Below are 24,141 nucleotides of genomic sequence, written 5' to 3'. Positions count from 1 at the left end.
TGGTATGCCGAAGAATTGGTGTTCGATCCCCAAAAGAGTCAATTTACATTCTAATCTGATAACAAATTCATTCGTGAAAATTCCATCCATACATGAAACCTTGTATGAGTAAAATGAATGAGACTTACGCATAGGTGTGTAAAATCAACACCTGAAGTGTCTAACTTGATAAAAGCGAAACCATACAAATAAGACGAAGAAGATATAACACTATATGGACATATACAAATCCATTTATCAATTTGTTAAAATTGAAAGCAATATTTAGCAATATTATTTCCTCGCTTTACGTGAGATCACGTATTGTGATGTAACACTGTTATTGCAGATAGACTATTCTGGGATTTGAACACCAGTCATATAGCTTAGCCATCCAATGCTCTACCAATGAGCTACGATGGATATATCACAGAGATCCATATCTTCAAAACATTAAGGTAGCTATGACGACGAGTCAATAGAAAACCTAATCCCAATGGGGGGATATAGGGGGGCAAGTGCCAGAAAGGCAAGGCGTCCGCTTCCCAACTCGAAGGTTCCTGGTTCGATTCCAAGTCAGGTTTCCGATTCCACAGGTTTCCAATCTTCCCAGGTGTCGCGATTCCACGGGGCCAGTCGAGTTGGGAAACTTCGTGCGAAGCACGCGAACGGATATTTTGGTAACAGTTACTGCAGTAACTAGCAATAAATTTTAATAAATAAGTTAGTTTCTCTTTACTATATAAGTCCCATGTGACTATTTAGAAACTTATATATTTTTATATGGATTGATATATTTTACAACGGATTTTAACCGTAGGCGTTAAGTTCTTTTTAGATAGATCTGATGCACATCTATTCCAACATTTGGAAAATGTTTGCATGGTGCTTGATATATTTGAATGTATACAACTTTGTTGAAACTATTATATTTATTTGATTCGTTCGAGAGTTGAACCCTTAATCTTCGGCGTGCAATGCCGATGCTCAACCACTGAGCTATGAACCATACATTTATCTTGTCTGCATTTCTGAATCTATTAAGGACAACATATTTACACTTAGAATAATTTTTGTTGCATGGCTCCAGATAAATTTATATTAATTCACTCATTTTCGGGATATGTTCAGTTATGAGAAACATAAATGGAATTATTTCCTTCATGAGTTTGTCGTGTTGCACATTAGATTTGAACACAAGGCCTTTGAAACCATGGACCAATGCTTTACCACAGAGCTACGAGCCGCGAATGTTCCATATATGTTTTTTTAATGCGTTACAAAAAATGCCCTAACAAAATTTTATTATTATATTTCCTAGTAATAGTCATGTTTTGCATGTAATTCATAGCTCAATGGTTGAGCAGCGGTAATGTACGCCGAAGGTTCAGGTATCGATACCCGAATGAGTTCAACTACAAATCAAAACAAAAATCAAGTTTAGGTGATAAAGTAATATAATGGCTATCATTATATATAACTATGAACATCATCAAACATGGCCACAAGCAGAAAATAGCGTAGCCATAAAAGTATGGTACGAGTCATATTTTCTTTGCTAATTCCAACGAATTACAAAAACTTAAAGTAAAGCTCAGAGATCTTGTTAATTTTCCCCAGTTGTATATAATTATGCTGCATTTTTCTCAAACAAATAAACAAGTAGAAACAAACAGTAGTAAATATTCACTGTGAAGACTAGAAATTAGAGAATGACTTAACAGCTTAACAAGGACAGGAGATCAATTTATCTTTTGATATAAAATCATATCAAATAATGGTGGAATTAGCTGAGAGTACGTTCTAATCGAGTGTGTGTGTGTGTATGATTAACATGTACAGCTTTGATATTCATAAAACATTGTTAGCCTAAAAAAGTGACGTGGATCATAAGATTTCACAGGGAGTGTGCGGTGGAACACAAGGAACGTGAAAATGCTCTACATGGGGTGGTAGATGGTGCCCAGATCGATACGATCGATCAATAAAAACGCGAGAGCAGCAGTAACAGTGTAGCACAAGAGATTGGGAAGATGTCCTGTGGTATTTCCCGTTAAGGTTCAATCACGTGTGAATTTTACGCGGAGATGACACAGGGAACTGATGTAGCGGAGAAGAGACTTGGGGGTCACTTCAGTACACAGACAGTGCTGAGAGAACAAAGTTACAATTATTTGAAGGGACACTCGGCACAGTGAGCAAATAATCTCTCCTTGTTTGTTTTTTCTTCTTTTTTAAATCAAATATATAGAATTTGTTATTCATTATTATTAGAATTTATCAAATTTCGAATCTTACCTAAAATCTATTTATTTATTTAAAGATTTTATTTACTTATTTTTTCTTTGTTGAAAGAAATTATTTTCAGAGGAGTGTCACGTTCTCGTGGTCGTCCAGCATGAGGCCATCGGAAGACAGTCCAACGTGAACGACGTGCTGCCTCCGGTTGATTGCGGGCGTGTTGTTCTTGCTCGTGTCGTCGGCCGTCTCTTCGGCTGATTCATTGCACAATGATGAATTCTCCTGATCCACAGGAGCCACAATGACTCGAGCCACTGCAGAGATGGATTGCTTCTGCTGGTTTTGTTGCGTTACGACAGTTTGTTGCAGCTGCACTTTTTCGCCGCCAGTTGAGAATTCCTGTCCGCAATCGCAACAATATCCTACGGCTAACCAAAAGACGTTATTGTTTTGTCCTTGAATAAAGGTAAAGATGCGTACCCGAATGATGATTGGGTAATTTATGATTGGAATTATTGGCCGGCGGAGAGCTGGTTGCGGTACCCTGTCGGGTGGGCGCTTTCCGATAGGTGGCAGTCATGGTGAGTTTCCGGACGTTTTTATCCGGATGGAACACGATGATGTAGACTTTGGGCACGTAGAGACAGACGAGAGCCACCGTGGCGCTGAGACTGATCGTCAGACACATGGTCGTTATTTGAATCTGTTTCCAAAATGATCCAAAAATGATTGTTATTTAAAAAAAATTAATTTATGAAAATAATTTCACCTCGTTCGTGTTGGCCGTCCCGAAGTAAATGGGCAGGAACGCCAGCCAGATGATGCAAGTCGTGTACCTAAATACAACGACCCCCCCCCCCCAAAAAAAAGGATCGATCAATAAACATTTCAGAAAAATCAATTCAAAAAACTGTTTCGTTTTTCTTCTTTTTTTTTTTTTTCTTACATGGTGAATCCGATGAATTTGGATTCGTTGAAATTTTCGGGGATTTTGCGCGTCTTGACGGCGTAGACGGTGCAGACGGCGATGAGGAGGACGTTGAAGACTTGGCTGAGCAAGAAGGAAGAGTCCTCCATTCGGCACTTGAGGATGGTTTGGTCTCGTTGCGGGTAGGCGGCCCTCGTACCCGGCGGCTCCATCCACATCCAGAGGACCGTGCCCAAAAGCTAAAATACACAAAGTCGTTTGACATTTTCTTTCTTTATTTTTTTTTTTTTGCCAACATCAAAAACGAGCGGCTACAAACTAAACGAAAATATTTAACCTGAAATGAAATGATGCACGAAGTAATGACCATTTGAGATTTTGGGCTGATGAAACTTGGCCGCTTGGCTGAGCGTGAAGCCTAATCGTATTCCAGCCGAGGCCAAACGTTAATTAATTAGTTAATTAGGTGAAGAACATAAATAAAATATACATAAAAAAAAGCCCTCGCGCAAACTAGCAACGAAAAAATTACCGAGTCAAAGATGCGCGATATCCGGTTGGTTTTGGTAAAGAGGGCTCCGTAGACGATGGAGAATCCGGTGCCGACGCAGAGCCGCTGGATGGCGCACGTGAATATCATGGGCTTGGCCAGGAGGGTGAACGTGTTGAAGTAGCAGAGCAGGATGCCGCCCAGCAGCACAAAGCTCAACTCCCTTCCGGATGCCTTAGAAAAATAATAATTAAATACAATTTTAAATAAACAATTCTGCCCTTTTTCGATAGATGAAAGAAGAAATCATAAGAAAACATCGAATAGAATTTTTTAAAAAATCTATTTTCCAAGATCGACCCACGTCTAAATCGGTCCCGATTTGGCGGCATCTTATAGTTCCCATTGTAAATGTGTGTACACAGAGTGTCAATCTCGATGCCACCCACCCCCTCCGCTTTTCTGTCTCTCGGTAGATAATAGATGGGAAAGATTTGGGCCCCCCTCCCCTGTTTCTATCACAACATCAAGTGTCGCTGATGGCTTCCATTTCCGATCACCAAGAGTGTATCTTTTATAAAGCCATTCCGATTGGCTTCGCTCTCTACTGCGCAAACGACTTGGGATTTCCGAGAGGACTTTCTGTGAGTACACGTTAAGTGAAAATCAAAGCCAAAAAAAAAAAAAAAAAAAAAAAAGAAATGTTCCAGCTGCCAACGGCAGATTGTATACATTACAAAAAGCTTTCGATTATGATCTATGTGTAGTGGATTTTCCCATATTTACCTTGACGATGGGTGTCTCGCTGTGCCTGACGAAAATCGAAATGACCGTGACAGTGAGGAGGATGCCACAGCACGAGACGCAGATGGGAACGATGGCTAAAAGCGAGTCCCATCTCATGTACTGCATTTCCAGGTCGAAACAGCCTCTTTTGTCGTCGTAAGGCCAACGTCCCGGACCGCAGTCGGCGCACTTGAACTCGTTCTCGACGTATTCCCACGGGTCGCACCGATCGCAGCTCCAACAGCACGTATCGCCCTATCATAATAAAGACGTTGATTTTATTTTATTTTTTTAGATTTTATTGTTTTTTTTGTGTGTGTGTGTGTTTATATAGAAAGTGCACAGAAGATAAAAACAAACAAAAAACGCCCAGCTATCGTATTGATCCAATCAACGAGAGCTGACGAGGAAAGAGAAATTCGGTTCGCTTTTGTCCCAGACACGCGATCCTCGAATAATCGATAAATAAATAGGCAAGATCGGCGGAAGGGAGAATTCGAGAAAAACTGTCAAACTTAATGTGAACATGACGACATGAACACAAAATGACGCCCAAAATCGATAGATAATTTTCGCAATTGTGGCCAGTTACATTCGTCCGACACGGATGATCAGCTAATTATTAGAACCCCTAACGTCCGTTTCCCTTTGCAAGATGGCTTTAATAGCATTTCCCTTATCTTCCCTGTTTTCAATAGAAATTCGCTGCATCAACTTTATCCAGTTAAAGGGGCAGAAAAGAAAGGAAAAAAAAAAAAAAGAAAACGTTGCCATTCCCGTTTGCTGATTAGAAACTCGCTAAAGTCCATCACCGCACACAGAGACAGGCGGGACGTACACACATAAGAAAAGAAGAAATGGATAGCTGGCAGATATGGATGTGGACCTGGGACTTTTGATTGCCCGCAGCCGAATGTCCCGTAAGATCTTTGGGTATAGACGGGCTCAAGCTGATGTGCTAGGGGAACCAACGTATCACGATCTAATATCTATATCCATATTAGACAAGAGCCGTAGCATCTCTGATGAAAGCGGATAAATATCCGTCTGCCTTTGGAAAAAAAAAAATAAAAAATGATGTCCTATAAAAGATAAATAGATCAACATGTATCTATAAGAATTTTTTTTTAGGGGAAGAGAGGGTTAGATATAAAAAGAAAAATGGTCCGATACTGTGGTGCATTAGTTCCAGTCTCGCAAACCGGGCGATGATGATGAGCTATTAGAGACGCACAGAAGTGGAATAACAGTTACACACACTGACGCTGCGGGCGGGGCGAGGTGAAGAAAGGCAAAAAGAGCCAATTAACTTTGATGTCTCCCCGTTTTTATAGACAACCGACCTCCCCCACCCCTCGTGTAGATAAATACTGGAAAAAAAAAAAATAACATCAACTGCATCCAGCTCGTAATTTTTTTCCCCCGTTCTTTGATGATGCCATTTAGTAGGCAATTCTATCGTGTAATCGAACTTTTGAAGAATAGCGATCGATACGGTGTGCTGGAAGAGAAATAGAAGATGATTGGGGAATGAATGTTTTGATGACGACTAGTGGGAAAAAAGGGGAAGAAACTTATTGGCTTTCTTCCCTACTATTGTTGCGTCTACTTGCAGATGAAATGGCGTTTGCATATATTAAAAAGCTTTTCTTGTTATTTAGGGAAAAAGAAAGGGATAGATCCCGCGGCCGTGAATGAGAGAATAAGTCCTTTTCATGCACACACACAAATGCGAAGCACATGTGTATGGTGTAGTGCATAATAACTGAATTGGGGGGATTCTTTTTTTTTTTTTTTTTTTTTTATTAAATATGCAAAATAAAAGATATTGGGGATTGCGCATGGAAATCGATTGAATGCCTCCTGCCTTTTGTGTATATGTTTGCCTCCCCCAGTGAATCGATCCTCTACATCCCTTTTTTTTTCTCTCCATTTCTCCTGTGTTTGTTTATATCCCCGTGAATTTCATATGTGCTGACTTCCCCCATTTTGTTGTTTGTCTCCGTGATATATGGAGACGTTCCCAATGTCCCCAAGGCCTTCTTGTATATCTTTATGTTTAAGTTTGAGTTTGCTGAGCTTTTAAATGTGTGAGAGAGAATAAAAGAGGAAGTTTTAAAAGAATACGTTTCGTATTTACCTGCTGAGTGATTTTCACTTCACCGACGCCGCACGGTTGAGAACAGACGCTGGATGGGATTGCCGATTGTTTGCGGGTCCAGACGACGTCAGCCGGATCCATTTCCAGCTCGTTGTACCATTTGCCAACCTCCTGTCATTGAAAATTGAGATTACTTACTGCATAAACAGTGTTACCAAGGATTTTTCTTAATTACGTCTAACTGAGATACCACTTACACCTGTCAATACAGTTCTATTGAAAGATTAATTACCCATGATAGATCTTGGGTAAATTGGGAAAAAGGGGAGTGAGTTGAGTTTGAGATGGGCCACTATGTCACACGTGATTCCTTGAAAATCATTTTGCAACATTTAGTTGATCAATATCGTTAACTGCTGATAAACCTATCAATGGTACAATGAAATTAGCAAATTTGGCCAAAGTTTATGAAAACAAACTGGACATCTAAGTTAAGATACACTTTAAAAGTGACATGTTAAGAAGGAAAATCATTTCTGACTGCTTTGCACATGATTGTGTGTCATATAGTTCATAAAGGGAAAGAGGACAATGTATACCTTGTAATCGTAGCCGTTGTTAGCGCCGTTGGGAAGTCGACGATAATTCATAATAGTGTAGCGAGCCAGTCCATCTCCTCGGGCGTCAAATTTCACTTCGCTTCCGGCCGGATCTGAACAAAATAATCATCACAAATTACTTCCAACGTTTTACTGCAAATAGAGTGTGTCTCTCGTCCCTATTGAGTTGACTGATATGAGAAAACAAAAAGAAAGTACTATTATACACTTCTAACTAAGGCACTCTAATATAGTTGCTGCTTTTAAACGTACTGGACTGAAGGACTGTGTCTATGTGCATCTAAAACGTCATAAATATCATGTCGTAAATGCATGCAGCACAATGCTGCATCGTGCTGATATGTCACGCGGTTGGGCAAACTACGTCTGCTACTGAAAAGTAAAGAACGGCCATTAGTATTTATGGCGATAATGCCAAATCGCATTTTCAAAAGACAGAAAGCTTGGCAACTATGTTTTAAAAAAAACTTCTTTTCGAACCGCCTTTTTCTTTTTCTTTATTCGATATAAATTTGCATATAGGAAGAGCGATTTTTGCGTGTGTCCTGTTGAAACCAATTCTCTCACGTTGATCGCAGTAGACTTTGCACGATCCAAAGTTGGCCGATCGCAGTTGAATACAAAATCATGGAAAATTATGTATACAGGCTTTATATAAAGCTATTTTCTATACATATACAGCCAGGTGTGTCGCAAACGAATATAAATGATAGGCTCTGGTCAGTGCGACAAGCAACCGATCACGTCCAGGGACGATTGATCGATGAAGACGATGGATGGGGACCCCCCCCCCCCCCCCAAAAAAAAAAAAAAAAACACGCCAAAGTATCTAGGGATAGACCAACTGCTGTGCTTTATATTAGATATGCATTATGTATATCCTGGTTGGTCGAGAACAATATATCCGAAAATGTGTGTGGTTTTCTTTTTTTTAATACAATGCATAGACATGAGCTATTTAATCTCCGTATTTTTTGTTTTTTCTCCAGGTGGTTACTTTCCTATGATCAAACTCATGTTTTTTTTTGTTTTTGCTTGCGTACATCAATGCAAGGACGCTATTGACGTCTATCTAAGATGTACACAATGCGTATGTACTTTAGATGTATAAACGACGTGAAAGCGCAGCAACCCAAAATAGCCATAAAATCAATCGTTGTCGTGCGGGAGATGCACTTGTCTACATAGCCCCCGGGATTATTTTGTAATATATGCAAATGATGAAACGTGATGATATTCGAATACAAAGGAAAAAGTTTGTTTTGAAAAGTTCCTTTACGTGGTTATTAATGGTTTCAGCTTCATTTTCATCCTGAAGCCTTGTTCGCAGAATGAGCAGGAATTGCTAAATCTATATAGTTGTGATTGTTATTCTTTCTAATGATTTTCTCCAACTCTTGGTACGTAGATAGTAAACAACATTCACAAATTACAATTCTACATGATCAAAGGTCAAAATCCTCTGCAATCTAGAAAAGCTCTACTTTGATGTAAAAGTCTTTTTTTTTTTTTTTTCAAAGCGCAATTGAGTGTCATTCGACACTTGGCTGTAGCTTGGCAAATTCTATTTTTTCATGTTTGAATCAAATTTACTAAAGTAGCAGTGATTTTGAACAGTATGTCAAACTGAATGTGAATATTTTTGTCATCTCTGATAGAATAACACTCTCAACTTGTGTGTGAGTAAATACAGGCACAGTACATATCCGAATGATGGCATTTGCTTTGTTGCAACATTCTTGCTCTTTCATCTGTCACTTGCATGCGTTTGAAAGCCGCACAGTAACTCTCGCCTTTTGTCAATCTTCGTGTCTACTTTACATTCTCGTGAGAGCCAAACGATTTTGTAAATCGCTTGAACAACAATCACGAGAAAACATTCCCAAAACATTTGAATCATCTTTAAGCCGGATCCCAACTGACTCCGAAAGTCAATCTAATAAAAAAAAAAAAACAGTTTTTACGATAGTCTACAGATCAATAAACATCCAACCGTTTCTATATCAATCGTAGTCCTGAAAAGAATATCAATCGCACCGAAAATAAAAAAAAAAGAGAAGCCCTTAATAGTAAATGAATAGATCCTGTATATATACGCGCGCACACACACACACACACACACTATCTCTGTATGATAGATATGCCTTCAATGGCTGATGTATCGTCATATGAAAGGGGAAAAAAAAAAAATAAAAGTCATTTGCCTCTCTCTTCTCCGCCGTCCGAACGAAAATCGATTCGTTAAGAGGAAGAGACAAGTTGGTCGTTGTAAACTAATGGATCGAATCAGTACGCACAGGGGAGGACAACGTTCACACGCTGGCGATGTGGAAATATTTTTCCTAGAAAAAGTCGTTTGCGCTTCGAGATGACACTCGCCCCTAAAATATGATTACTCCATTACGAGGCTATAACATAGAAAATCGAGTCGCCCCCCCCCCCCCCCCCTCAAATATTTTATTCACACCGAGATCTTTTCTTCCCTATTACGAAGTTATCCAATACGGTAGAACAAAAGTATTTCCAGAATTGCATGTTTTTTCATAACTACCCCATTGTTATGAAAATACATGCAAATTCGTTCATGGCATTTGTCCGTCATTTACCATAAACGTCTTCATTTGCCCCGATTCCCTCCCCCCCCTTTATTAAACAAGAGAGACACGCCCTCTCGTCCCATCCCCGAAAGAAGACATGAAAATGAATAACTTAACATTAAAATTTCCTGAAAAAAAAAAATAGAAAATGGTCCTACCTAAGAATGAAACGTTGAGTAGATATTTCGTGTAGAAATCGCCGCCGTCGTAACTCAAAAGCTGCGGGCAGGCGCCGTAGACTGGGCGTCGGCCAGGGGCCGACGTCGCAGCGTTGCCGCAGACGTCGCGCTGCAGGGCCGATATGGCGTGAGCGAAAGCGTAGACGGCGTCGACGACAAACTGAATCTTCGAGTCTTGTTCGTAGCCGAGATGCGTGAGCCTCAAACCGGCCGGGCAAACGGAAACGTTGCCGATGGCCGGCTGATCATCGTGAGCGGACGTCGATTGCGGATGATGTTGATTGTGGGGCAGGACGCATCCGTGGACTTCCTGCCAGTAGTCGCCGTACCACGGGTTGCGCTGGTTGTTTCCGGGCGTCAGCGACAGCATGTAGTCGTCGAATCCCGGGACGCTCTTCGACTCGAGATCGACGGTCAGCGCACCTTCGGCCACATCTTCCAGGCCTTCGACCAACTTGTGCTGGCGTCCCCATCCGTCGCTGGCCACCCAGATGAAATGTGACGTAATCGACAGTCGTTTGGCCGCTGCTAACAGTCCCCTAATTTTTTTTTTTTCAATTGAAACTTGTTAATAGCCAAATATTTGCAAAACATTTTAGAAACACAAAATAGATGCGGCTGTTATTGTGTTGTTCGTATTGACATCGATCGATGGGGTATGGAGGGCAGAGAGACAAAATATCAGGGGGCCAAACAATGTTCCAGGGTGGGGCAATTGTCTCTCTCTATAACCACTATGTTTATGTCCTCCCCCCACTCTCTTTCGTGCACGTACTCGCCCCCGATAGTATGCACGCAACGTCACTAAAGGGACAATAAAAAAAAAATGATCTAATCCCATCGCCACATCCTTTATCAGATGATGCAACATTGCCATACGGAAGTACTTTTATTTTTTATTTTTTAAAAACCCGCAAACATTTTGGAGCTTCCAAAAAAATGGATATAGAAAAGTTTAACATACGGATGGGGCAGTAAAGGGCGGAATAGTAACAGGACAATGAACTCTATACTGTTTGTAATAGACGTACGAAACAGGACGGGCAAAAAAAAAAAAAAACGAGCTGGCCTGACAATAGACAGAGATAGAAGGCTCCCCCCCCCCCCCCTGCCATAAATGTGAACCACTCGAGAGAAAAGACTAGATCAAAAGGGGTTGGGTGCCGACGAGCATCAAATGCGAGCAGAGAGAGGCTCGCGCGGATGACAGAGCCCCAAGTCTAGCGAACGGGAATTATCATATCCATCTTTGCAAAATTTCGCATGCACGTAGCGCATTCACAAGCGTCCCATTTCTATTTTTAAAAAACGTAGCGTACGGGGCTGCATATGTAAATCAATCAGTTTCACGGTACCCCATTTTCATCCAGCTGTGCATCAAGTTGACGTATTTAAACTCTCATATCGATACGATTTCACATGAATGCAAATTAGACTTTTCAACAAAAAAAAAAAAAAATTTTTGTTTTCTCCTTTCTTAATTCCGGCACGCAGGGCCCCTCCCTTTTTATTTGACTCGGTGTAAAACAGGGGAGCATTGTGTGAGCGACGCTGGCACACAATCAAGCATGACGCATTGATCTATAAAGAACAATCGATATTAGAATTGCTGCTTGAATGGCTTGTCCTCTTCATTTCACTGAGTCTCAAAAAAAAAGAAAGCGGGTAGGGGGAGAACGGGCAAATAATCGATGCAAAAAAAAAATCAGTCCGTTGGACCGTCACAACGACGGGCACTAGCCAAGTTGAACGCACATGTAAAAAAAAAAAAAAAAAAAAAGACGATACTTTCGATACAAATTTCTTCGTGTTGATACCCGATAAAAAAAAAAAGAAACCCCCTCCCGGCCTTTACCTCTCGTATTATTATATTTTTCTATAAATATAAAGACTGCATCCATTGAGAATGGCATAGAGAGAGAGAGAGAGAGAGAGCTTTATAAAAGTCAACGAGAGCCTTTATAAATATAAATCTCCAATCTGGCGGTCCATTCAAACACATCACGCGCTATAAATTCGTTGGCTTTTCTTCTCCCTCTCTCTCTTTCTATCGAGTGCTTTTTTTTTTTCCTCACCCGAATTCTTATTTTTTTTTTTTTTTTTATTTATTCCCGTTGTTACGTCATCCGCCATTGAGGCAGAGTTAGTCGATTTGGACTGGACACGGTTAGGTTGTATCGACTTTGAAAGTTGGTCTTTCGTGATTCGTTCCAGACACGATATGAAGAAAAGAGTTTTCTTGTTTTGTTTTTTTTAACAAATGTTCAGTTTTAAGGGCGTGGCTGTATGGCCGACGAGATTCATTAAAACTCAATTTACCTGGCGTCGTCTGCTCGTGTGAAGAGGACGATGGCGCGAGCAAAGGGTTTCTTGTAGAGATTGCGGATGATGTTGTCGAAAACGCGTTCGTCGGCCGTCGAAGAGACGCGCTCGGCCAGCGCGATGCAAATGTTGCGCGCGCCCGCTTCGCGATGAAACACCTCGATGCCCGACTCTCCGTACGATCCTTCGCTGGCCACCGTAGAGACGTACGTCCAATTGAAACGCTCCACTAAATCCACCAACGTAATTGCCTGATAATCATCCGGCGGAACTACAAAGCATTTTTCACAAAAAAAAAAAAAAAAATCAAAATTTGCATATATGCAAATTTAAGAATAAAAGAATTAAAAAAAAAACCAGTTCGGGCGAAAAATTCGAATCGCGACTTGTCGCTGAGGACTTTGGCCGTCGAGGCGGGCGAGATTTGCGGAATGCGGAAGAGTCTCAAGAGATTGGCCACCTGAATGGAGACGGAACTGTAAGAGCCTCCGACGACGCCGAAAACGGGGCCGAATCCTTTCGTCTGCTGGCTGGGCGGCCGGCGATCCCTGGGCGTCGATCCGTCTCGACACTGGAAGGAAGCCGCGCCGGCCGTGGCCGCGCTGACGCTACTCGAATGGTCCATGGCGTTGAGAGAAGCTCGGATGAATTCCAGGGAGCGATTGAGAGCGTAGGTATCGCGCGAGCACGTGTCGACGACATTGACGCCGAGGCGGATGCCGGGCAAGAGCCGGCCCTCGCGGTTGATCTTGTCGACGGCGAAGAGCATCGCCTCCAGCCGCTGGATCCCGCGGTTGTAGACGGCGCTTCCGCAAGGCGTCCGCTCGCCCTTGACGTGCACCGGAAAGAGGCCGCCCAAAATGATGTCGCCCGCCAACTGGATCGACGATCCGGCAGAGTTCGAGGGCGACGTCGCGTGTTGCTGGCCCACCACACGCAACACGGCCAGCCACAGAAACGTCCAAGCGACGAACCAAAACGAACGCACCAACCATTTCGACGTCGAATTGCTCCGCCGCCTTCCACTTTCCCTCTTCACATCCGCCATTTTTTTTTTTTTTTTTTTCACGCACTAAAATCAATTTAAGGTAATAAAGGTGTCACTTTTTGTTTTCACCGACACGCCCACAAATTTCACTAAACGAAGCAAGTGTTGACTTTAATCATCTCCCCTTCTTTTTTTTTGAAAGGCCTCAAGTCAACCAATGGGGTTTCACTGGGACGCGTGTTGGGGGGATGGATCTGTTTGGATCATCACCTGCGGGCGAGAAGCCCTGAGGCGACGGCCAAGCAATCTACACTCTTGTTTATTAAACACAGAGAAGAGTCCTGCTCCTCTTCTTTTTTGATTGCTGTTGTTGTTGTTTTTGTTGTTAGATTGACTCGGATCAATGTCGTCCACCGGGAGCCGGCGGGAGTCGACGTCGCGGCGCTAATCATCGGTGCACGAGATGCAAGTCATCATCACGTCACAGGGACTTTTATTTTTTTCCATGTGTGTGTGTGTGTGTGTGTCGTGCAGCAGAGAGCAATTAAGTGCCGGTTTGTTTTCCTCGGCCGTCTGATGATTGCCCGTTCGTTATTTTGTCGGTGGCGCAGCGATGGTAGCTACCACCTGTCACGTTGTCATACCATCCGCGTGCAGCCACGGTTTCGTGTTCCGTCGCCCGCGGCAACACCCCTTCCGGATTCATTCTCTTCTCGACCTTATGTATCACCACTTGTTTTGTGTTTGGCACTAATTTTGGATGTTTAAATGACGTCACACTCGGCTAGCAACGATTGCACTTTCGTTCATTTCGTTTTTCACATTTTTTTTTTGTTTTTTTTTTTTTTGCACCGCCTGAAAAATGAAAAAGAAAGATCCAAACATGATCAAGTATAAAGCCTGAAACTTTCCTCTTCAATCAATCACAAAAAAAAGGGGGGAAAACAGTTAAAATTTAAACAACAAATGGAATATAAAAAAAAAGAAAGCGATGCCAGTTACTCTTTTATGGCAACAATACGTGCGACTCTTCTCTTATTTCTTTGGGTTTGAATAGCCCATGTCCACTCTGTTCATCCTCGTTCGAGGAACTGGACAGACCTTAGTTTTCCAAAGTGCATTTCAAGTCCTCAGAGTAGTCTATGATTGAGTTATTTGACTTTGTGATTAATAACTACCAACTCCTTTCCCTTAATCTTTATTTTTTTTTCAGTTACCATAGATCGATGGAAGGAAATCGCATTAAATTCCATTTACGTCCAATCATAACTGACATAATTTTTTTAAAAAAATCGAGGACGAAATGTGAAATGAAAATGTCAAGTTTCAAGACTTGCCAACTAATTAAAAAAAAAAAAAAAGTTTCCAAAACAAAAAAAAATTAAAAAAAAAATAGCCCCTCTCTTTTAGTTTTAATTATAATCCGTTGCGAATCGTCGACACGGCGGACGTTGTGAAGGTACAAGGCAAGACTTTTTGTATCACATCTATGTGGAATGCAGTCATTCGTGTAGGACACGCGAGAAGTACTGATTAAAAAAAAAAAAACAAGAGAAAGCGGCGAATGTTTTTCTCATTAACAACGGACCCCGTTTGCAACATGATGCGTGATGCACGCAGACAAGAATCTCTTCCATTCTTCTTTCACATTTCCTCTGCCATTTTCGTTTTCCACTTCCCTCCGTCTGCCCGATATCATAATGAAAACACACACCACCTTCTCCGCCTACGTTAATTTCATTTTTTTTTTTTGGCTGTCAGTCAACCAACCCTTCCCCCAAAAAGCTTTTCCCTTAAATCAAAACGCTTAAAAAAAATTAAAAAAAAAATCTAATAACATTTAGTTTTTCTAAATATAATAAAACTAACCTTTTCGTTTGGAAATAGAAACAAGTGCCCTCCTGTGTCTTTGCGCGGATATCCCCAATGGAACGATTTTGTTTGTTTGTTTTTTTCTCTCCAGGAACGGACGTCAAATCATTTTGTTTGTTTGTTTTTGGGATGGCACGTCCACGATGATTACACCGCCAGTGCGGGCCGAGACACACAGACGCACTGATGTATACGAACACACTTGCAAAGGCCTAAATCATAATCATAATAATAAAAAAAAAAAAAAAGACGGGAATTATTTTTTTGTTTTGTTCCGTCCCTCTCTCTCTCTCTCTCTCTCCGCACGGACGTCCTCCCTCAGGGTGGTAGCATCTCTTACCCAAGTTTAGAGCTATATAACCTTGCCTGAGGCTATCTGTCCGCGCTTGCTCCAAGCAAAGCGATACAATCCAGCGCGCCGGCTTGGATTCCACATGCGCAGCAGCTAAAAAAGAAAAAAAGATTTGTCGGGGTACATCCGCATCCGATGGACTAAAAAATATCGAATTCAAAAAGTCCATGTATTTGTGTGTGTGTGTGTGTGCTGACTATGTCTTTTCTTCGGCTCCATTTGACATACACACACACACACACACACACAGAGAGGAGAACTATATACTGCCGCAATAATTCTTTTGGCCTGATTTTTCGATCTTGACGGCCGGGAAATGACGGGAGTATAACTTTCTTTTGTTTCTTTATGTACACGGAAAGGAACATCGCTGTTTGGCCAGATGGTTTTTTCCCTTTTTTTTTTTCGTGAATATTTCTTCGTCTACCGTCGGCAGAAAAGAGCGCAGTTGATGTACGTGTGCGAGTAGAGAAGCCTAGATAAAAAAAAGAGGGGGTGGGGAGAAGTTGTGGCTATGAATAAAAAAAAAGCGGAAGAATATCACGTTCCTCTTTTTCCAGAGTTTTTTTTTTTTTTTTTGAGGGGGATAGATCCCTCTGTCTCTTTTTTTTGTGTGTGTGTGTGTGTGTGTGTTGGCCCGTCTCTCCTCTTTGCGTGTGTGACGACTCTGTTTGGCAGTCGATTTTCTTTTTCCCTTTCGGTCCGTTCGTGAGTCTCAGAGCAAATCGATGCTGCGAGATTGACCCCTCCTCGCTATCGCCTCCAAAAAAAAAAAACTATAGTCATCGATGCACAATCTCAATTCCGCCTAAAGCCATGTTTTCTTTCAAAAAAAAAAAAAAATGTCATTTAAATCATAAAAAAAAAACTTAAAAATTACCACATAAAAAATTGAATCCACATTTCCTTAGCGCATCCTGAAAAAAAAATAAAAGAAAAAGGGGAATGCGGATATGGCCGATTGCATTTATCTCCCTTGAAGCATCCGCATGCGATAACAATGGCAGTACTTACATGTAGATGTTCCTTTTTTTTTGCTTCTCTTCTCCTCTTGCCAGTCTATTTATGCGAATAACTTTTGCAATTCAGACATAAATGGGTAGAGACGTTGCTATTGTTGTGGCTCGATTGTCAGTGTGTTTCAGTTGCAATTGGATGCAAAGAAGGTGATGTTGCCACAGAGGCTAAACCAGGCAATCCCATCGGCTGTAGACATCGAGATCAAACAGCTCACATTTCGCCATCATTATATTCAAATTGCGTCTGAAAAACACGGGTCGCATTAAATGGGGAAGCTGCAAGTTTGCCGTGTTCCTCAACTGCCTAAGGCCAAAGAAAGAAAGAACTCACGGATTTTTTTTATAGATGGAGGTTTGAAAACTGTAGGCACCAAACTCAGACGATTGTGTCGCACGGATAAAGCCAAGTTTCTCGTTCACTAACTTGCTTTTAGAAGGGGACGGAGGAAGACTCCCACGTCGAGTTGCACAACACACACACACACATATGCAAAAGTCTTTCACGTACGTTGCACGTGCCGCACTAATAAAGGAGACGAGCATTTCTAGACGATCGGGCATTACAGTTCAAAACTCGATGAAACGATGCAGCTCATCCGTCTATGTTCGTACACGGCCAAAAGGAATCAAACTTTGAGCATTCCAATATTCAGAAATGTCACCTGAGAGACAATTGGCCTTCCCCATTCACCGACTTTCTGTAAAACACAAAATGAATGCATTAAGTCACACTTGCAATCGATACTCAATAATAAAAAAAAAAAGAAAGAAAATGTTTGACATTCACAATACATCCGTAATGTTCTTTCACGCGGCGGATCGAATAACCAGACAGAGCAGCAAACCGACATCCCTCTTTGAGGCGTGTGTGTTCCATGTATCCGCATTGCACATCCACACACTTGAAAAAAAAAAAGAGAGAAATCTTTTCATTTCCCTCGACGTGATTCCATCTTGTATGTGAATCATTACTATTAGAATGACATTTTACATGCGGGAGTGTGTGTGCGTTTTACGAGAGATGCTGTGATACTTAACTTTGTCTGGCAACAAAGGCGTCATCGCTGATGCTGAAAAAGATTTCCTGATTTCTTATTTCTTTAAAAAAGAAAAGTTGCAAAAAACTTTTCGTGTTTAGACGGCGAAACGTTAGAAAAACGGGATTCGCTAGTCACAGTTGAAGTTGTCAGACTTTTTCTGCTTGGCGATTCAAGTCCGGGCGTCGTGAGAAACGCGCTCCCGGAGCGCGTTAATGATTTTATCCGCATCGTACTTCCCACTCCTTTTTTTTTTTTTCCTCTCTGTCAAAAGCCATGTTTCAAAATAAAAAAAGTTTTAATTCAACAAATTTAAAATAAGTTGTAAATGCCACTAAAGTACGTTCCTTTGACACGTCTAATGACGTAATAGAATTTGACGATTGATTAGGTTAATACAAGGGGGAGGGAGCTTAACAGCCCGTCTTTGATGGGCCGTTGGACGCAGGACGTCCAGGAACCATTTTCAAGTGTTATGTCCACTGCAGGGCTGTCACACTTGTCATCTACCAAAAACAAAATAAATATGAAAAAACTCAGACTTTGCTTTTGTACGTCAGGCGCATTAAAAATAAATACAACCATATAACACGTCCGAGAGTGGGCCCTGCAGGCGAAATGTCGGTGCAAAACCAAGCACTTCAACTGGCCCCCCCCCCCTTTAAGCAGCTAGTGCTTCCTAAAAGAAGACAAATGTTTGACGTGCTATATAGACTTCCATCTGTCATCGAGCTTATTTAATGGCGAAGCAGTCGGAGTAAAAGACGCCTGCTCCTGAAGGTCTTTCATCATCATCTTAGGGGAGAGACACTCTGTACGCCGGATTAATTCGCAAAATTTCTTTTTTTTTTTCTTTTGACCCTCTTTCTAATTGACTTCGACGAGCCAAAATAAAAAATAAAAAAAAACCCTGACGCACTTGCCGGGTTGTGTTGATTACATAAATCAAACGCAACGCGCGCGACGCCAATTTCAAAGACTTTCACACGTAATTGCCCTGTTCATCGAAAACAAAAAAAAAAGGAAAGAAAATTAAAAAGAAAATCATAATTTGTGTGCAATTTCAAACCTTTTTCTTCGTAGCCAATGGCTAATATCATTAATAATGCTTCAACGTGAAATCAAAAACATATATAAATCTGAACGTATTTTCTTTTAAAGAGCTACATATCCCCGAGGCAACCCTTTGCTTACCAAAAACATCAAATGCCTTGCGCTCTCAGTGTGTCTCCATCACGACAGCTCCTAACATCCTCTTTTCTAAAGAAAAAACAAAGAGCTTTTTCTTAGAAGTCATCGTAGGCTCTTGTTCAACGATTAAAATAAATTGAGCCACCTGTCTCTCGTGAAAAACAAAAAACAAAAAATGGGGCGATTCATATGAAAAATAAAAGAAAAATGTTTTTGGTGCCGTTAAAACAAACCCGTTCGACATCAGATTGACATTGCGATGGGGCGACACCCTTTGGTGCAAACGCGCTGTGCCCCTTTAAGTGCTTTTTCCAGGCAAAGTTTTGTTTCCATGGCGTGTCCAGTGTACCTTACCGTCCATCCATTAGACACCACACCAATGTTTTCTCTTTCCCTCTCTCACTCGCGTTCTTCATTACCTATTCAAAGCTTTAAAAACAGCCGCGATACATGCATATAAAATTTTAAATCACAACAACAACCATCCTTTACATATTTGACCACACACTCCCCCCTTTTTTTTTTTCAAGCCCATATGCTCGCCTTTATTTAATACGTACCTTTCAAAGCTTGTCTTGGCGACGCATCGATGGCTGTTAACAATTCAAAAGTGTCTACTCCCATCGCAAAGTTCTTCTTCTAGCCGGACAACAACAACAAAAAAAAAATCGCGTGTCTTACTGAATAATAAATACGTCAAGAGTTACTACCCCCGCCTCTTCTCGTGTGTTGCACATTGGCAACGACGCCCATCGCAAGTCTTTCTATCGTGCAAATAAGCGATGATTCGCCCCCAAATGCGCCAGACAAAAAATCGTTCCAACCGCACGACACAAAAGAGATGGGCGGACAGGCGGGGGGGATAAAACAGCGCTCAACAAGATTATCACATACGTGAGGAGATAACTTTAAAATAAAAAAAAGATTAAACACATTACCAACATAAAAGAAAAAGAATTGAAAAAAAAATCAAAATTACCTATGTACCGAAAACGTGCAGTGCTGAAGCCAACTGGAAAAACATATGACGTACGCAATTGTATTTTTTTTTTTGTTTCTTCAATTTGTTTAATTATCATGAATGAATTTGTTTTTGCCTATCAAGGGAGGAAACGAAAAAAAAAAAATTATCGATGAGGTGACAGTGTTTCTCTTTTGAAAGATAAGGTTACACATCATGTCCTGCTAGAAACAAAAATATTAGGAAAAAAGACGTTTAAAAAAAAAAAAAAAATCATTTCTTTGTAGCAGCTGGACCAACGGCTGCTTGGGCCGTCTTTTTAGCTCGAACAAGTTCCACCAATTCCTAAACACACGGAAAAAAAAAAAAAATGATTCCCAAGAATGAACAGCAAAAAACTTTAAGCGGGCGAGGGATGTAAAAGAAAAAGTCACTACCCCTCCTACACCAATAAAGAAAAAAGAAAAAAAAAAAAGAAAACAAATATACCTTGTATCGCTTCATGCACTCTTTCTTCGATCGATTCGGAATGGCCTCGGCAATTCGGTCCCACCGATCTGTCACAGAAGCCGGATAGGTTTTCAGGGCCTGCTCCAACAAGCGCTGCTCTTCGGCCGACCATGGCGTTAAATTGATTCCTAGCTGTTCGGCCGGAGCTGCACCAAATAAAAGTATAAAAAAATAATAATGTTACATTGTTCGATGACCGATGGATCCATGACGTGTGCCCGTCATAAATCAAAAAGAAAGAGAATATTCAGACTTTTACTTTCGTAGCGTTCAGACGGAATCGATTCCTCGGAAGCGACTCCGGCCTTGGACTCCTTTTCAAACTTGTTGTAGGCCGCCTTGTTGGCCGCTTCTTTTAAAGCCGAACGGGAAAAGTCGCTTTGCTGGAGCTCTTTGGCTTGGGCCAAAACTTCTTTAGCCGACCGATTGCCGCCGTGGTGCTGGTTGATAAAGTTGGCCACCACTTCCCATCGCTGATTGGTGCCGGCCGGGAAGAGGTTGACGGCTTTGATAAGAAGATTCAGCTCTTCGGGGCTCCACTGGTTGGCGCCGCCTTTCTTCTTGCCGCTGCCTCCGCCAACGTTACCTACACCGGCCGATTGGCTGCTGACGCCGCCCTGCAAATGTTGTTGCTTCTCTTCGTCAATGCGACGATTCAATTCGGCCACGGCTTCATCAAATATGGGACGACCTTGATCGGACGAATCGACCGACAGACTCGCCATCTTTTTGTTGAGTTTATCCAACCTGAAGACAAAAAAAGGGGGAACAATTTTCAATTGAAAAAAAAAAAAATAATAAATAAAAAATATTCATCGATTTCCATTAAACAAAATGAATTTTGTACTCGTCAATGGTAAGCAGCTCACAGAGGCGATCAAGATCCGCCATCCGGTTGACGAGTTCCGCTTCATCCGCAGCAGTAGTCGTAGGGCGACCGACAAAGTAATTGAATTGCTTGCCGTAGTTCTGCAACTGTTTCCGTTCGCGTTTTAACGCCCGCTTGGCGTTCTCCTTCTCGCGCTTGGCCGCATCCTGCCGGGCCTTGGCCGCTTCTTCTGCTTCGCGCTTGATCCTCAGCTTATTCTCTTCTTCTTCTTTCCGTCTCTTTTTTTTTTTTTTGCCATCACAAGAAAGAGAAAAAAAAATGATCATATAGCAAAAAAATATATAAAAGAAATAGACAACCGGAGGCCGCTCGTTAAAAAAGAAGCTGTGCATCTACACACACACACGCAATGATGGAATACAACGAAGGGACAGCCCTGCGATTAGGATCTTTCCCTCTGCGTCACACATGGCCTGCAAACCGGTTAAGCAGAAAATGCCATTCTTCTTTTTTTTTGCTCATCCTCTCTATCAAAAAGTGATGATTTTCGTCGTTACGACACATACAAGACAGACCATACATAGTGAGAGAGAGAGACGAAGAAAAGGGGTAAAAGAGCGGATTGATTGCCAATAACGGCCGTAAGGCCAGTAAAGAAAAGCCCCCCCCCATGCCATCCGGGGTAAAGGATAAATGGTGACACGAAATCAATCAAAAGGCATTCCGGCAGCAAAACATACGGGCCACCCTCGAAGAAAAAGGACCTCCTGCCGAGCAGTAATCGGATTTACTACAACACGGAAATAAAAAAAAAAAAGAAGAATCCTCTTCTTCCTCCCCCTCCTCCTATACACACACACCCATGGGCAAAAGTACTTAATCAAACGCATTAGTACACATCATCATCGTGTCTCTCTCACGGACATTATGTGTCTAGTACCAACGACCCTCCCCCGGCATCAGAGTTGGGTAAAGAGAGAACGTGTTTATGTACCCTCTCCTCCTCCTCCTGCCGGGCTCGAACCGCATCTTGTTTAGCTTTTTTAGCGTCCAATTTCTTTTGTTTGTCCTCCTCTTTGAAACGCAGGATACGGGGATCGCAGGCGTAGGCGGCATCCACCAGCGAACGCAGTCGACTCATCTCCTCTTTTTTCCTCCGAGCTCGCTCCGCCTTGTTCTGCTTCTCGATCCATCGCCGCTCCTCGCGACTGGTGGCCGCACACATTGACAGTGAAAGGCGGGAAAAAAACAAATCAATAAAATAGTTCGTTTCTTTTTTTTTTAAATTAAAAGTTGCTTACTCTTGGCCTTTGTCTTTCTCCTCTTCGTCGAGGTAGGAAAATTCGCGCCACGATTCAAAATTGTACCAAAAATCGTAAAAGTTTTCAACGTGATCGCGCGATGAATTGATGTCGCCCAGTTGGGGGACGTTGCTCCTGACGGACCAACGCGCGTTCGCCGCTACGACGGGACCGAACACCTAAACAAAATAATAACACCATCTATCATACCAGCTCTAACCATCATTAGTCAATGTTCACTCTCTTTCCGCTACTTTGCGTGCGACTATTGAATTAATCAACGTCCCTCCGCCAACAAAAAGTAGATGTAGAAATTATTCATTCATTGTTATGGCGTTTTACCTCAAAGAAACGGGATTTGTTGGATGCGTTGCTAGATGGAACTTCGTCGTCGAATTCAGAATCGACTGAATCGTATGCGCGCCTCTTCGACGCTACACTCAGCGTTTCGTAAGCTTTAGTTATGCAAGTGAAATAATCGTCGTCGGCTCGAACCTCTTCTCCGGCTGCTTTCCGCTTGTCAGGGTGGTGGCGTAAAACTTTCTGCCGGTCTAGAAGAAGGGAAGAAAAAAATAAGTCCAGTGAAAGAAAAGGAGGGTACAAACAATGATACATCATTTGTAAGGACGTCTTTCTAGTAGTGCCATTCATCACTTACACGCTCGTTTGATGTCATCTTCTGTGGCGTTAATCCGAACTTTCTTCAGGCCCAGCACTGCATAGTGGTCTTGATCCTAATAATAAACACACGAGTGGGTTCACATCATGATAGATGGTGCCTGGTAATGCATGGGACAGGTTTTTAAAATATCAACTTACTTTCCATTCTTTAGGATCTAGACTTCTGAGGTAGTCAACATCATCTTCAATTTCAACAGTAGAACATTCTACCTCCTCATCAGATTGGCTTCCAGACTCTGCAAAAGAGAGCCCTTCACCTGAAAGAGTTCCATTTCTCTGATGGTGGTACCACCAAGCTCTGAACCAGCGACCAACTGGTTCGACATCTGTGTGGTAAGGACCTAGAAAAGATTATGGTGCTGCTTTGTAATTATTCATAGATTCAGTGCAACACAGGATCATTCTTATACAGCTAACTTGTCTCAACAAACAATTTCACTGTGTGAACCCCACTGAGATAACCTTTTCCAAAAGTGTTTAAATAACAGAATAGTTACAAGGTTTCTCATTGATGGTGAAATAATTTGGTAGATGATCAACCAATGTTCTTACGATTTAGTTTCACTTAGCTTAGCAATTTTCTCTCAGTTACGCTGACACACACTGCAACGATCACACCATTTTGAACAGAACATACAGTATTCTCTAGCTGGTGAAATATATAAAAGGTTTCAACCAACAAAATATCCGTATGCCAAAAAGAATTTGAAATGTGGTTTGCCAAAGTCAAGAAACAGGTAAAATTAGACATTTTACAATGGAATTTAAGAGAATAATTAGATACTTTCAAATGCTGCACTCACTGGATAATTTACGAAAGACTTCACTGTGCCCCACGGTCTGTATTTCTACCATTCTTTAAAATTTTATTTGATTCAAATTGTTTTTTCCGGCTTTCAAACACCTATAATGTGCCCAAGAACCGACAATCTTCCCGACTCAACTCAAAGCATGCCGTTGTAGCAGACAACTTATTCCAGCGTTGTCGGTTGCTAGAAATGTAGTCTCATATTCAAATTAAATGCGAAATTGCCAAATCGAACTTCACGCCTTTCATTGTCTAATATTTAAGCCCAGTAATCTAGAAGCATACACCGAAGCCCAATAAAAGTAACATCCAACTTTAGGCTACTCAATTATGCAGCCCATTTCAATGC

General features: G+C 41.6%; 2 protein-coding genes across 2 annotated transcripts; both read right to left on the bottom strand.

Annotated features, from left to right (window-relative positions):
• Positions 1-2,340: 2,340 nt before the first annotated feature.
• LOC130702547 (metabotropic glutamate receptor-like) lies at positions 2,341-15,337 on the bottom strand. The gene is made up of 13 exons (XM_057524232.2): positions 15,101-15,337; positions 12,601-14,086; positions 12,241-12,514; positions 9,901-10,460; positions 7,125-7,237; positions 6,565-6,696; positions 4,425-4,679; positions 3,681-3,872; positions 3,486-3,566; positions 3,167-3,387; positions 2,990-3,056; positions 2,701-2,923; positions 2,341-2,648 (listed from the first exon to the last, which is right to left on the bottom strand). Exons 2-13 carry the CDS (start codon positions 13,289-13,291, stop codon positions 2,344-2,346), a joined length of 3,114 nt encoding a protein of 1,037 aa, XP_057380215.1. The 5' UTR covers positions 13,292-14,086; positions 15,101-15,337; the 3' UTR covers positions 2,341-2,343.
• Positions 15,338-19,812: 4,475 nt separating this feature from the next.
• LOC130702548 (dnaJ homolog subfamily C member 2-like) lies at positions 19,813-23,965 on the bottom strand. Its single transcript, XM_057524233.2, has 10 exons — positions 23,788-23,965; positions 23,123-23,325; positions 22,962-23,037; positions 22,646-22,854; positions 22,304-22,482; positions 21,997-22,210; positions 21,021-21,280; positions 20,433-20,920; positions 20,153-20,319; positions 19,813-20,008 (listed from the first exon to the last, which is right to left on the bottom strand). The coding sequence occupies exons 1-10, from the start codon at positions 23,837-23,839 to the stop codon at positions 19,937-19,939; spliced, it is 1,920 nt and encodes a 639-aa protein (XP_057380216.1). The 5' UTR covers positions 23,840-23,965; the 3' UTR covers positions 19,813-19,936.
• Positions 23,966-24,141: the final 176 nt, after the last annotated feature.

This window comes from Daphnia carinata, chromosome 6 (genome assembly GCF_022539665.2).
Source record: "Daphnia carinata strain CSIRO-1 chromosome 6, CSIRO_AGI_Dcar_HiC_V3, whole genome shotgun sequence".
Taxonomy (NCBI): domain Eukaryota; kingdom Metazoa; phylum Arthropoda; class Branchiopoda; order Diplostraca; family Daphniidae; genus Daphnia; species Daphnia carinata.
Note: the sequence above shows the minus strand (reverse complement) of the source record. Positions and strands in the feature narration are given on the sequence as shown.

Bases quoted from the DNA above. Each gene is read 5' to 3' on its own strand.
- LOC130702547 (XM_057524232.2), bottom strand. From the start codon at position 13,291: ATGGCGGATGTGAAGAGGGAAAGTGGAAGGCGGCGGAGCAATTCGACG. The intron at 3,567-3,680 runs GTAATTTTTTCG...GAATACGATTAG, and splicing joins TATCGCGCATCTTTGACTCG to GCTTCACGCTCAGCCAAGCG. The intron at 2,924-2,989 runs GTGAAATTATTT...TTTTGGAAACAG, and splicing joins GGACGGCCAACACGAACGAG to ATTCAAATAACGACCATGTG.
- LOC130702548 (XM_057524233.2), bottom strand. From the start codon at position 23,839: ATGGTAGAAATACAGACCGTGGGGCACAGTGAAGTCTTTCGTAAATTA. The intron at 23,326-23,787 runs GTGAGTGCAGCA...AATCTTTTCTAG, and splicing joins AGTCTTTCGTAAATTATCCA to GTCCTTACCACACAGATGTC. The intron at 20,921-21,020 runs GTACAAAATTCA...TTTTGTCTTCAG, and splicing joins GAGCTGCTTACCATTGACGA to GTTGGATAAACTCAACAAAA.